Below are 15,018 nucleotides of genomic sequence, written 5' to 3'. Positions count from 1 at the left end.
ACTGCTGTCTATGAGCTCAAGGAATGACTTACAACTGGCTAAACGTATAAATTCTTTCCCTTCCATTCCACCTAAACTCCTTAACTGTCTCAAAAACATATTTGATACAAAATGTTAATATCATATGCCTTAAAATACCAAACAACAGGAATGGATGCCAGTTCTGAAGAACATAGCCACTACAGTAATTTGATTTCAAGAAGCTTTATTTTTCTCAGTTCCAGGCCCCACCCTGTTTTCAGGATCTTCTAACTAAGAGATGAAAAATCATTTTGACATAAAATTGAAATGTAGCTGCGAAACAACATGCAGAGACTCAAGCCTCTCATTAAAGTTTCAAGAAAGGTTCTATGAATCCTAGGGCTGGATAACTGAGCTGCAATTCAATTTTAATAGAATCAGAATAGCAAAAGGAAGTGTAATCCTAAAACCTCTGGGCACTAAATCCTGGTTCCCACCTCCTGGGAGTGAAATTCACCTCTGGGCGACTGTCTGCTGCAAGGTTTGTGCAGACTTTCATGTTTCCAGCTCTCTAAGCCACAAAATCATAGGGACCACCTGAGCAGAACTTAAGGGCTGTCCATAGCTTGTCCTGCAATGACCACTCAGAGATGAGTTTCAGTGGCAGTAGATGAGACACTCCCAGAGGACTTCTGCAAAGCAGAGTGAGGACACCCTCAGCTTCTCAGCTCAGGAGAGCAGCTGCACTGTCAAGAATGTGAATTATTGCTTGACTTGTGCTTGTCTCTGTGTATTCCTGCCTTACTATCAAAGGCTTTTGCCTTTTAGAATAGTGGGAACCTGTGCAAGAAGCTCTCCTTGTTAGGACGAACTCAGACACCTGCAGATGAGCTCCTTCATCACATACTAACTTTCAAGCAGTTGAGCTATAGTATTCTGATTTTTCTATCTATCCCAAGGACAGGGATAAATCAGGCTTGTAACTCTTTGTGTTGCTTTGTCCTGTCTCTAAACGTTGTAGAAGAATCATATTTAGCGCAGCTTGAGGAAAAGTTTAGCTGAGAAAAATATCTAATGTGCACTGATCTCCAGAAACACCTCCCCATCTGCATTGCATTTTTTAAGGTTCTTTTCATGATGGCCAGATGTCATTTCAGCAAATTTGTAAGAATGTAGTAACAGATATCAGGATCTGGCTTTATAGCTGGCTTTGATCCAAAGACTATTAAAATGAATGGGAGTCTCTCTATTGAAGTCCGCACAGGTTTTGTGCATCTTTGTGCTACTCCTTTGAGAAACACTGCTAAGATTATTAGTCTTAATATCTGAACTCTATCAGAGTCTTGCTACTAACTTCAGTGGCCCTTAGCAATGTTTGAACTAAGTGTGGGTTGAATAGTTTTTCCCAGTTCCAGTACTATTCAAATACCATAAGCTCAAGGCTTCAGCTCAAATATCAGTGCCATCAGGCTTACATTTCATTTAGGGCTGTGAATTATGAGTTATAGGGGGTGCAGCAAAAACTAAACTAAAAAACTAGAACAAAATATAGGTATCATTAAGTAGAAAATATAGGGACATCAGTATACAATGAGAGAAGAAGTAAATAGTGAAGAAGAAGAGGAAAAAGACTGAAAAATAACACCAATCTGTTACTTCTAAACAAACCCTGGGCCTGGCTCCCTGCAGCATCACTCCCCCTTCACTAGAATAACTCCACCGAGGCTAGCGGCCCAGCTCTCCCATGCACAGGGACCACCGGAGACCTGACCACAGCTCCACGGGCCACGTATGGCTCACAGAGGGTGGGATTCACCTTGCAGAGGTGGAGGCACTGCAGATATCTCCACCTGAGCTGGTTGGATGAACTTCTTCAATAATGAGCAGAAGGAAATGATGTCTTTCAGGCACTTCTGTTGGCTTCCACTTCAAGATGACATGAGGTGTGATCTAGAAGTTTTTTTTCTCTCTTCTTTGACAATAAAGAGAATCTGAACTTTTAGCACAACAGGAAATACTGCCTTTGGCCAAAGCCTGGGCTGACCCCATGTTGTCCACAAGTGTTGGCTGACACCTCCCCTACTCCGATGTATTTTTAGCTGTCTAGATGCCATAACTCCATCAGCTTTTTCACAGCACCAGAACCCCAAATACCTGGAGGGGAATACCTTGCCTGGGCTGTATTTCTATTCTCAACATACGAAGCAAGTTTCAGAAGCCATTAAATTAATTCCTTAAAGAAGTAAAATATTAATATTTTCAGAATGAAGAAGATTTGGGAAGTCAAGGTTAGACTTGAGATATAGTTGCACACTACGCTCCTCCCTGTGAGGTTCCCAGCTCCCCTCCCTCCGCAGCTCAGATACACATCTTCCAACTTCTCACTCCCTTTTTGAATATCCTACCATACAGCTGTATTCCAATACATTTTTAGATGAATGTGAATGTGGTATAGTCTTTTTTTTATCAGTTACTAACTAAAACTTGTTTATTAATGCATAGTTGATCTATGATGAGTTAGGCTAGTTGCTATTTTCTGTGTTCAAAAATGAGACCAAATCTTAAATGAAACACCATAGTGGCTTTGGTAGCAAGCATTATGGGTGGATAGAGTATAAATAGGGATTCTGATACATGAGTAATAACGTCTCATACATTTATAACATTTTCAATTCGAGGTCTTGCAGCTCACTTAATGAAGTCTCCCAAGCCTACATTACATAGCCATGTATTATACAAATATTTTACAAACAGCTCTAGTGGGGCACAGAGAGATTAAGTAGTTTCTCCAAAATAGTTTAGTGAATTGAAAGATCTGGAACAAAATTGAGAATTTGTTGACTTCTTGCTCTAAAACCACTCGGGAAAACAAAGTCCATCCTTACACACTTCAGCAGTTTCTCATTTCCAGTACAACTTGAAGGGAAAAATAGAATAGCTAGGCAATTTTTAAAGACATTCTACAGCTCATCAGTCCCCAAAAATGCAGTGGAATGCTACTTACGCCATAACAATAACACTGAAATCCAGCCAGTTCCATGGATCTCGAAGGAAGGTGAATTCTGTCATGCAAAATCCTCTTGCCAATATTTTTATCAATGATTCAAAAGTGTAAATGCCAGTGAAAGTGTACCTGGGGAATAAAGTGGCCAGGATAAGCAAGAGCATTAGCAGTTAATGGAAGAAATGCAGAAGCCATTCACTCAGCTTATTCATGTCAGTCCCAGTCCTACCCGCACGAGACACTCCTACGCGTTTCGTTGGGGCTGCTCGTGAGAGTTATGGCTGCAGCGCTGGCCTGGGTATGAGCAGTTTCACGTGTGGATCAAGGAGCGTATCGGAAATGGGAAAGCGCTCATGACAGCCACAGAATGAAATTCAGTTCTGCTGCAGGGTGTGCCCTGATGAATTCTCACTCATTTAAGTCAAGCATGAATGCTATGTTGATAAGCTACACTATGGGACTTTCGAAGCACTGTCTGCAATCACCAATGAAAGAGAAATGAATTATGCTGCAATCCTTGCTATTTCTCTTATTTAAAGGAAAATGTTCCTTCCATTCGTAGCTCTCAGCCTTTCCTGCTGAGGCCATTTTAATGGGCAGCAGGTTAAAAATCGCTGTAAGTTGGTTTTATCAGCTAAAATGGGTATTCTTTCTGCAAATTCCTCTATGTTTCACTGTCTGTAGTAAATCACACCACTTTCAGAATTAAGCAACAGTACAATGCTCTCACCAAAAATCAGCAAATCCAAATCAATGCACCCCTCCCAACACTCTATATAGTAATTTTGACTTACTTAATAGTAAGAAAGACATAAGGGTGTTTTGGTTTCGTTTGGTTTAGTTTGTTTTTCCATAGTACAGTAAGTTATTATCAACAGGTTCTTTACTATGAATACTATTGGACAGAACATACATCTTATCTTTTGCAGTAAGGATGATACCTGTAATAAAATTTGGCAGATTCTTTGTGGAGGACAGTAATGTGTTGAGTTATAGTATTCAGATTTGTATTCAAACACAGCTCTCTAAACACTATCGGAGACATCCTTCGGGGCACGCATCATGTCTTTTTTTATGTGTTTATACCTAAAACAGATCATTCAATGGGACTAGGTATTCTAGGACATCTCTTAAAAAAAACAGACATTTAGTATCCATCACTGGCATTCCCTACCACTTTTCCCCAAATGAAGATGCAGCTGATACCAAAGAGGAGTTCTCATTATTGTGAGTCTGCTACATAAAAAACAATTAAAATCCCATAAAGCAAACATTTCATAAGATGAATTTCACTGAAAACACTAGCTTGAGTTTCCTGTTTAGGCTGTCATTAAATACCATTAGCTATAACGGTACCATCACTAAAAATCTTCATAACTGTTTGGATCCTCTCTGGCCAAACCAAAAGGTGTAAACAACTAAAGGTGTTAATACATTGGAGAACTTCATTATATCTATAACGGAAGCATTTTCTCTTAGTTGTGTTCCTTTGGTCTGCAGCCAGGCACACTTACAGCTAGTGGCCACTCTCATGCCCTCCTGTCCATGACATACAGGAGCACTAATCAGACATGTTATAATGCCTCAATATGCTTTGTCGTAACACGTAAAGTAGAAGGACTGTTTTTTGTGCAATGCTCGACTAAAACGTTTCTCACACTTCCTCTCTGACCATGCACCTAAGCATTACCTCGTATCCAACTTTTCACAACTCCTGTTTAGTTTTGCTGTGATATTCCAAATATAGGTCACCAAAGTGGCAATCTCTTTGAGTATGTGTATTCAGTAATACATGCAGAAAATACATACAAAGAACTAAAAAAACCCCTTCATGGTACATAAGCTCATTAAAATGATATAGTACTTATATTTATTCAGCATGTCAGATGGTTTAATTGATTGTATAATCATCATCTAATTCAAAATGGATGGGGCAAAGTTCTCCAGTAACTGAAAAGCTTCTTTAATAGTGGCAGTCAAGGGGTTTTTTGTGTTTTTAAAAATTCTTTTAGTGGGGGTAAGTTGAATGGAATTTTTTTTCAAAATGTTAAGTACTTACTCTTTAAAAAGTACATCCTTTTTAAAGGATGATGTAGGATAAATATCTATACAATGTTGTTCTTGTAGCCTTTATAAGGCTCAGGACATTAGAATAAAGTGGATTAAGTTTATCTTTTCCAAATCCAATATTAATTAATGTGAATTAAAGTTCACTGGGCTAATTTTCCTCTTCAAAAATACCTGCCTTTGATTTTGTTCTCAAAATTTGAGGAGGAAAAGCTGAGAGATAGGAGGGGAAGCAGGAGAAGGAGAAACGGAGAGAAAAAGAAAGGGAGGGGGTTTCCTCCATGTTGCGTTATTCTGGTTATATTTCTGTTTAACTTTCTTGCGTGTCCTGTCTGGTGCATTAATAGCATTATCCACATTTCCTTTGCCTAAGGAAGATACAACCAGCACTTTGATGTTTTCCTACAGAACATATGAATTCTCAAGCGGAGACCCAATGACCAAATCTTGACTCACAGAGATGAGAAGTCCAGGTTGCAGCTGCACACGTCGTGGGTATGGCACTGCGTGACAGTTTCCAGTAAGAAAAGGACATCAGGGGAAAAGGAAAGTCACACACATTCTTGAGGGCAATACACTATACAGAAATACGTGAAACACCCTGGGATTAAGACGTTATTGTGATCAGATGGAATATTTGGTTCAGTCCTGTCTATAATTAGTAATTTATGGCCTAGAAGATGTACCCTGCATGATCTTATGAAACCTAAAATAAGGGCATTTTGCTGTATTTCCTTACAGCCCTGAGCAGACCAGCCACCAGGCTATGGTGCAGCAGATGGCTGTGTTTATTGTACGTCAGTCAAAAATAAAAAGTGTGTTCTGATTGGTTCAATGAGCCAAAATAATTGTTTAATGCACTGTAGGTTGATATGTGTGTGCATCTGATATCTGTTTCTGAAAGGAATATTTTAAAGTAACTTAAAGAAAGGAGATGGACTTTCTAAAACCTAGTAGCACCTTTAAAAAGTATTTTAGGGATTAAAAAGGAACTGTGAGTGAAATCTTTGCTATTTTTCTGAGTGTTTGACAAGCTGGAGAGACAAAGACCTTATAAAAGTATCCCCAAATAATTTTATGTTTTCTCATATCTACCACTCATTACAGAGGAACACTTTTCATTGTATGCTCGGTGCAAATAAAACTTTTGCTTTCAGTAATTTTTAATTTAAGGACAGAATCAAGTACGTCCTGGATGTATTTTTTGAAATAATTAAACTAAAGGTCCATCAGCTTATTCCAATGTGTCCACCACCACACCACCTAATCTCTTGCATAGGAACTCTGGAAGGTAGACCAGTTTCAAATGGAGCTCTGATCATACATGGTTTCATTCAGATGTAGCATAGCAGGTGCCTTTAGCAATAAATATGAGCTTGGTAGACTAAAAATTGTTAGTTTACTTACTAAGAGAGTTTTCACAGGCAACAAATGCCTGGTAAACCATTTTGTCAGGACAGATACTATGTTCAGTGTTACTGGAAAGAAATTAGACAACAGCAAACAAGATGAAAAGAAGATTGTAACAAATGACAGAGGAAGGACAAGGTAAGGACAGGGCACCGGTGAAGATACTTACTCAACGTATTTATTCCACGGCGGAGTCTCTGATTGTGCCATGAACACACAATTAGTTAGAATAGTGCACATAATAAACATACTGAACAATGTAAATAAGTGAATTAAGGAAAACCACATCTGTTTTAAGACTTCATAAATTTTAATCATTTCACGCAAGATATGACAGCTCACTTGTAATTTGCAAGACTCTTAAAAGCTACCACAGATACTTGTTTGCGAGTGTGTGAGGGAACAGGTAATTATGCAAAAATAACTGCATAAGACTGCAAACTGAGAGCTTCTTCCCTGCTTTTTTTCTGTTGCCTACATCCTTTATGCACACTTCACACAGTAAACAAATGCACCGACTCTGCAGTTTTCTGAAAATACAATACCCCAAACATGCAGCTGTGTTGGTCAGATGACAATGTGCCTAGGTGCGCAACTTTGTATGAAAAGAAGGATTAGTATCATTTAAGTATTTAAGGAAAACCTGTGTCTGCAAATTCCCATTTTGATTTGCATCCTGAAACATTTCTCAGGCTCTAGGCAAGTTATAAACCTGATCTCTCTAGCAGGGTTCAGGTCTTGCTTTCAATGTATAGTTTCATCAAAGGCTAATATGAGTTTCACAGCACTAATTTTAAGGCTTGGTCTGCAAACCCGGTTGGCAAATATGCAGTCCTGGTCTGCAGAGCTGACTGCTTCAGCTGAGGCACCAGTTTCCTAACTGACAACTAAAATGAACTTCCTGCTTCCTAACGGTATGGCCTATGCACTTAGCCACTAAGGTGAGGCCACAAGTCAGACAAGGAGCACCCTAAATCAAATTCCTGAAATTGAAAACGTAGTTCACTGAGCTGCTCTCCTGACAGCATGTGCCACTTTCTGTTAAAAAAAAAAAAAAAAAAAAAAAAAAGCCTGTGCAAATTAACAGGTCCCATGTTACTGGGAAAAGTTTAAGCAACGATTTTAAAGGGACAGAAGTTAAGGCAAAGGACAACAACCTACAATTCAATCAATAGGCTGTAATCCTTCTCAGGGAAAGACAGTAGAATACAAATGCAAATTTCTTTTACTTTGTTCAGAAAAAAAAAGATGCTATTGTTTTTCACTGTTTTACAGATTTCATTGTTTTTTTTTTTTTTATTTGAGAATAGTGATCTGAGAATATTGTTTCACGAGTATGTCCTGAAATGTTTGTATGAAGATTGTCCTTTCTCAGAGCCAAAACCTCTGCTGAATACAGAATGGAACATTTTCTGATTTGCCACATAAGCAACCGCAAAGTTAAATTAGTAGTAACCAACCTGCATATTCCCTGGTGCCACCACAGAAATCAGTAATTGAACTCAAAGGGACTGCTCATCTCACAAACATTTTCCACTTCTGGGGCCTACACCTCCTACTGAATGACTCTGAAGGATATGTGATATCCAGTCTCATTTTCTCAATTCAAGTTTCTAAAACTATCATCTGGTCTATCTGGTTAACATAATTAGTTGTAAATTGCAGTTAGTCTAGAAAACACTGGATTACTTTTTCAACTACAATGAAAATCCTATGAAAACAACAGCAGTACAGCAGAGGGGTGTCTGAAGACCATGATAAACAAGGACTGTCCTTCAATTCAATTCTATGCAAGGAAATTCTTCTGCAATCACCCATTTTAGGATCACCAGTATGATTTATAGATCACTGTTTCCTTGCAGTGTAAGTTGAACCTAACAGCTTTCCCAAATGCTTAATTGTACACAGGTGTCACAGCCTTCTCATGTGAAGACCCAAGAGAATATCCAGGAGGACATGAGGTGAAAATGTAAGGAGTCAGTCTGTGGCCATCAAATGCACTCTGAATTCAAAACGATTTTCATCAAGATCACAGTGACAAAGAATATAAAGGGAAGAGACCTTTCAGCTCGTTACACATTGAAATTAGAGGTCTATGTAAGAAGCAAGAGAAAATGGAGATTCCTACAGAATGAATGTTAGCATTCCTGAAATCTAACGCAATTGTTCATATAAGCAGACTGTTAAAATTTGATGATGGTTGTCTACTCAGAAAGGACAGAGCGAGTAAAGAAGATGAAATGGAGACAATCTATTTTAAGGTCATAGCCTGTAACGTAACTTAGAATTACTGCTAATTCTAAATTTTGAAAGCATACCAATCCATGAGTTAACACAGATCACACACATAGTTAACACATTCCAGAGGGAGTACTGCTTAGTATTTGTTACAGACCACAAATCCAGTATAGTAAGCCACTCAACAGGATCCTTTCTACAAGAAATTGAAAGTAAAACTTGTATTTTATGCAATATCCCAATCTGGAATTACAGAATGGCATCTTAGGTAGTCTGTATAAGGAAGTCCTAAAAACTATAAACCACAGAATGATAGAATCAGTAAGGTTGGAAGGGACCTCTGGAGATCATCTAGTCCAACCTTCCCACTCAGCAGGGTCACCTAGAGCATGGTAGACAGGGTTGCATCCAGGCGGGCCTTGAAGATCTCCGGAGAAGGAGACTCCGCAACCTCTCTGGGCAACCTGTTCCAGTGCTCCGTCACTCTCACAGGGAAAAAATTCCCCCTCACATTCAGGCAGAACTTCCTGTGCTTCAGTTTCTGCCCATTGCCTCTTGTCCTGTCCCACGGGACAACTGAAAAGAGTTTTTCCCTGTCCCCCTGAAATTATTGTGTTCTAGTAAAAAGTCATCAAACTAAACATAACATACTTCTATTTTAGATTTTATTATGATGATTAATGGTTAATTGGCAGACTGAATACTAGGAGCTGTGTAAGTGATCATTGCCCAATTAACTATAATATGGGCAGGCAAAGGTTAGTCTCAATCAATAATACGTATAACAAGTGATTCACAGAGTCTCATTTTTCCTTACAGAGGAAAATGTGTCAAATCAGATGGCAGAATCTTGCATATTTGCAAGCAGAAAATATTTTTTTTAAATGGGAATTCTTTAAGAATAAAAATTTTAGGTGGGCAAGAATCCATAGTTCTAGAGTCAAGGAAGGTAATTTTGGAGAGAAGGACATCCTAGATCTGTGGCAAATTGGGCAGAACAATATATAATAAATAGGAAAAGTAGGAAATAGCAATTGCTATATTTTCTATAAAGGACAGTAAACTACTTGGAGAAACCAAGAACACCACAGAACAGCCTATGGGTTACAGACAGCATGAAATAAAGAGGAGTATTTAAAGCATAAGACATAAATGAAATCGCAGCAGTGGTTTAGTCTTTTTAATAGGTGGAGATGGTGAAATAGGTAATAGTGATGCAGAAGACAAAGAATAGTCAATCAAGAATTTTGTTTTGTATTTGACATGGAGCAAATGGTTGCACCTCCACACACCCCATGTCCCCCATAACAGAAATGAGCCAGAGCCTTGCTCAGGCAACCATCTAGACCATGGTTCTACCTAAAGGCCTGCTGGAATCTGAAGAGGAGGGCAGATCCTTAGCATAGCTTTAAAGGTATATTGTTAATTGAAGTAATCTCCATTAGTTGGAGGTCATCAAACTGAAGATATTCTTTCTCTTGGAAGAGATTATTTCTAACTGACTGGACTAACCTCATTTGACTGGATGACAAAAGAAAATACAGGACCTAACTTGTCTGATGTTTCAGAGGAAGAACTCCATATAAGCTACCTAACCAAGAAATGTGATCTCCACCACTTCTGTATAGGATGATTTTGACTCTGTTCTCTCTATTCTATTCTACCATTGGCCTTTAAGGTACATTCAATGACTGCAGTGGAAATATGGCATCCACTGAAGAAGTTGCTTCAGACACTTACGTGACAGTTAATGCTCTTTTGGCTTGTGCCCTGGGGAAAATAAACATTGCTTGATTACACTCATGCAAAACAGTAGATCTAGTTCCCAAGTTCATGTCTGTGACATTATCTGCTTGATTACTTGCCGATTCAGGCTCCTTGCTGCCCGGGATATTGGCTTCTTGCTCAGCTAATTGGCCTTTGTGTTTCAGGTTGCTGTGAAAGGCCTTTATTGATGGAAAACAATGTGCTGCCTAACGCAGGAACTTCACCACCGCGTTATTGTGCCAGGGACTGCTGCCTCCTGCCTGTGCTCGCCGAAGGCTGGGCTGTTAGATTGTCTGACATTATCAAAATAAGTTGATAACTTGGGTCTTTCTAAAACTAAAATGCTGTTAGCTGTGCGGTCTTCCACTTCAGAAATTTTATGCTCCTTATCTGACCATATTTTTGCTCCTGACATGTCTTTGAAATTCACTCCTCTGTGTTCTCTATCCTTGGAGGTAATGTGATAAGGACTTCTCGCACTCTTATCTTTTGGGTGACTGCCACCAAGGGCGTGTAGTTCCTGTGTATTACACATACTTGTGACCTTTTGCCTTCACAAGCAGTTGTAGAAGAAAGTGAGTAGTAAGACAGAACAGGCCTCCACAGCTGGAACCAATATTTACACATACATGTTTTTTGCTAAGAAGCTCAATTTTCAAATTCTTCTCTGAGTCATTCCCGTGCAAATCCATTGACCTCAGCTAGCTTCAGCAAGGCTGTTCTGATGTAATTGTACCTAATAAACACTGTTTGACCCTGGGTATACAGCAGCACATGCTGAACTGCTTGCAGGTGTAACCTGATGCACAAATATCTCTGCAAAATTCTATGGTATATTCTGTGAAAGCACAAAAAAGTCTTGGCTGATATTGCATATTTTCCTTTCTCCATAGAACTGTTTTACTAGGAGCCTCTCCTATGCTTCCTCTTGTGAGGACAAGTATATTCTCAGATCACTTTTTTCCGCTGCATCCAGAACCACTGGGAATTTGGTTTCTTTCTTTGTTTTTTTTTCTCCTAAATTTGATAATAAACCAATGATTCTAAGATGCTACCTGCTTCATATTTATTAGCACTCCCTGGTAGACATAGGCCTTGCATCTGGGGAATTTCTGTCACTAAAATGTCACACAGTCATCACAGCAGCATACAGAGTCTCTGAATTATCAATGCGAGACCTGACATGTGCACTGTAGAAAAAGCAGGCAACTCATGAAAAGGGTGTGTTTTTAATAATTTTTGTACAAAGCTGGACATTTGGCTCAATTTGATCTTGCAGAGATGTGTGACTAAATCAGAATAAAATGTCTCTGTGCCCACATTTAAAAAACAAAACACTTCCCCCCCCCACCGCACACCCTCTAAGTAACACCCTTCAGAACTAGGGCTAGGTGAAACTGGGCATTGCTTTCTGCTGAAAGGTCTACTATGCCAGCATCTCTTTTCATTCTAAGCTTGTCAACCGCTTGAAATTAAACAAACTGAGAATACAACAAAGAAATTTTTTAAATGTTCTGTGTTAGGACAGCAAAAACATTTAATTCTGAGGTAGTTCCAGATTGAATCTCATCTGGATGTGGTGGGTCTTGTAGGAGAGATGGCTTAAGCACCCTATGGTGAAGCTGTCCATCAGAGGACACCTCCCAGGATGGGCTCTAACCACCTGCTCACTTCCTTCTAAATTAATGTATCCAATTCCTTCCACTGACTCTTTGCTAGTTATGGTCAGGCCCTTAACCTTTTAAAAACCTGAGTAACTCATCAAATTCTCTACTGCTGTTCACATATCTGATGCCAATAGTATAAAAGAATTATATTCACATCTCACTTAACAATATAAAATAAAATAGACCAAAAAGCCAAGCACATTTCTGCTTATATCAGCAAACAAATGAAACAAAAAGTTTTAAAACTGCATATTGAAATCAAATGATTTCATACTTCCATTGATCTGTGTTTAAAAATAATATCATAAAATACACTAGGAGGGAAATCAACAGAAAGGATATGAATGTACCAAAATTTTAATTGCTGTTCTTCTAATTGGATGGAAAGGGCTAAGTATATACAAGGCAGGAGTGGCACTAAATCGAAAGATTGTCTTCCCTTTGTTCAGTACTACAAATGTCTGGAAAACAAAACAGGAAATGAGAACATTCAGTATTTTCATTAACGCACAGCTTTTCCCAGCCCACTTCCCAGCCCATTTCCCAAATTGGGAAATTCCTGTCAGGATCCCAAACTTATTCCCCACTCCCTCCCTAGACCCCCAAATTCCTTTTCATTCTATGAAGTTTCTCCCAAGACCCTCTCTGTGGAGAGATTACTATTGCAATATCCCACCACTGCTTACAGGATCTAATGCACTACCTCCATCACGAGGCTGGGGAGGGAGAGGACTCACCTCTAAAAGTAAAAGATGATCTGGATGCTAAAATGTGGTGGAGAGACTTTTATACTGCTTTTCTTCCCAGGTGCCAGCAGTCCTATTATTTTGTTACTCTCTTTCCTACCTTGAGCATCCTGTTGCTCCTAGTCATTTTTTTTGTCTTATCTTTCAAATGAGAACCTCGATGAGGCACAGTTTCATAACAGGATTGAACCTGGCCTTGGCACTGAGGCATTGTTATTATATTTGGGTTAATATGACCAGAGAAAAACAATACTGAATTATCTTTAGTCCAAAACAGCGGTGAGTTGAATGCTTGCCCAATTTACAGGGCTCTGAAGATACCCAACCATGCACAGATGAACTAACACTCACTCAGAGACAGGATCAGGCCACTCCGTAGACAAACTCTAAATAATTCTGCCACTTGCCCGTCTTGCATCTAAGACCTTTATGACACAGAAATTGCAAATCTATATCCTGCTGCTTGTGCCTGGGAATAACAGGAACAACACAGCCATAAATGGCCCTTCCAGATAAGTAATCTATTTCTCTTTGCCCATTTAACTTTTATTTTGCAGCCATTGCATCTGTCTCTATACTGCTCTAACAAAAGACGCATTGTGCTCGCATCAACCCACTGTTTACAGCAAATAGCATAGTCCAAACCAAGAACATCAGTACCTGAAAGACCTGGAAGCTGTCTAAAAATACGTTGTGCTTCCAAGCCTTATTCTATCCTCCATGTTGCGAAATGTTTGGAAGGGGGGAACAAACTGTAGTAAGCAAGCTGCGCGGCTACGCTGTCAACAGCCTTTTGACAGAAGCTGTTTGGACTGTCGTGGCTTTTGTCCAGCCTACACATGATTTCGCATCAGGTGATGCTCACTTTAGGATGAAGCATATCCTTCTGCAAAGTGCTAGCATGGCACACACCACTAACACTCCCCCTTAGCACTATTTTGGTCATCTCAAACAGCATTGAGAACAGAGTTTAACTAGCCCGCGGCAGGAAAAGAGCTGTTGCCCCCCAGGAGTGGTTACGCAGGTGCCTTTCACTCGTGTGCAGAGTGCTAGCACAAGACTCAAGTCACCCAGAAGCTCTTAACATTAAGGGGCTGAAGTGATAAACAGACCTGTGAAGAGTCAAGTCTCATGAAGACACAAGATATGGTAGATAAAATCCTTCATTTAGCTCAGCCACCGTGCTGCTCTTGTCAGACACTGTATATTCGTATTTAGTGTTATCTGAAAACACCCAAGTCTTAATTACACTATTTACTCCACTGCTCCACTATTTAGGTGCTTTCTGGGAACCCTGCTCATGCCAAAACTCTGACCCTTAAACTGGAAAAAAAATACTTTCACTGCCTGAGGAAAGACAAGAACCAGAGTCTTCAAAACAGAGAAACGTTTTACGTTTTAGCAAATGCAAAGGAAGAGAATGTCTTGCTGCTCACCTTGCGATCACTGTAGAAAGGGTCAAGGTCCTCCAGCGGCTCTCCAATGAGCTCCGGAGGCACAGTCCCATAGATATCGGGCAGCTTCTTGCAAGCTTGTAAATCAAACTGGGGCTGAGGTTTCTCTTCTTCACCCAGCTGCTCTCTGTACTCCTGCTTCGCGTTCCTCGCAAGCTTCTCTGCAATTCTTTTCTCAATCGCAGCCAGAGATTCAGGCGTGAACCGGTGGAAGCTGTTAGTTCCCGGTGGTAACAAGAAGTCAGCCATCTTTTCATCCTGCTTTGTCTATACTGGTCTTTACTCCTAGTAGTGGAAATAACTATAACAAAAAGGACCAAAGATAAGTGGCAGCAGCAAAGCAAGAAGAGGAAAGCCAACAGGAAGAAAAAAAAAAACAATAACTTCTAGGTTATCGATTATCAAAAAACTCTTCATCAAATATTATGTGGCCAGTAGAACACCAGGGAAAAGAGAAATGACTGAAATTGTAGTTTAAATTAGGAAACATTCTGTAATCAGACTTTGTAGATGTACTGTGGAGTATTCACAAGTGTGTAAGTAACATAGCAGCCTAAGCCCCATTTAAAGAGTAACTTAGATTCATACAAGCTTAAGTTTCATCGAAAGTCACAGGGATTTGGATTCCTAACTCATTTTTTAAAATGCAGCTCTGGGAGTGGATGAACAATGTGCCTAAGATGACTGCAGGGCAGATTTAGATC

At 39.6% G+C, this 15,018-nt stretch overlaps 1 protein-coding gene across 4 annotated transcripts in view; it reads right to left on the bottom strand.

Moving 5' to 3' along the window:
- Positions 1-15,018, bottom strand: part of LOC134136755 (sodium channel protein type 5 subunit alpha-like) — a 213,825-nt gene that overhangs the window by 157,699 nt on the left and 41,108 nt on the right. For all 4 annotated transcript variants that reach the window (XM_062568777.1, XM_062568778.1, XM_062568779.1 and 1 more), the window contains exons 2-5: positions 14,297-14,615; positions 12,458-12,575; positions 6,612-6,702; positions 2,966-3,094 (exon numbers count right to left, since the gene is read on the bottom strand). In XM_062568777.1, the coding sequence (XP_062424761.1) occupies positions 2,966-3,094; positions 6,612-6,702; positions 12,458-12,575; positions 14,297-14,563 (605 nt within the window). In that variant the 5' untranslated portion in view covers positions 14,564-14,615. The remainder of the gene's footprint in view (positions 1-2,965; positions 3,095-6,611; positions 6,703-12,457; positions 12,576-14,296; positions 14,616-15,018) is intronic.

Source organism: Rhea pennata, chromosome 2, assembly GCF_028389875.1.
Source record: "Rhea pennata isolate bPtePen1 chromosome 2, bPtePen1.pri, whole genome shotgun sequence".
Classification (NCBI taxonomy): Eukaryota; Metazoa; Chordata; class Aves; order Rheiformes; family Rheidae; genus Rhea; species Rhea pennata.
The sequence above is the reverse complement of the archived record's forward strand: the minus strand, read 5'-3'. Positions and strand labels throughout refer to the sequence as shown.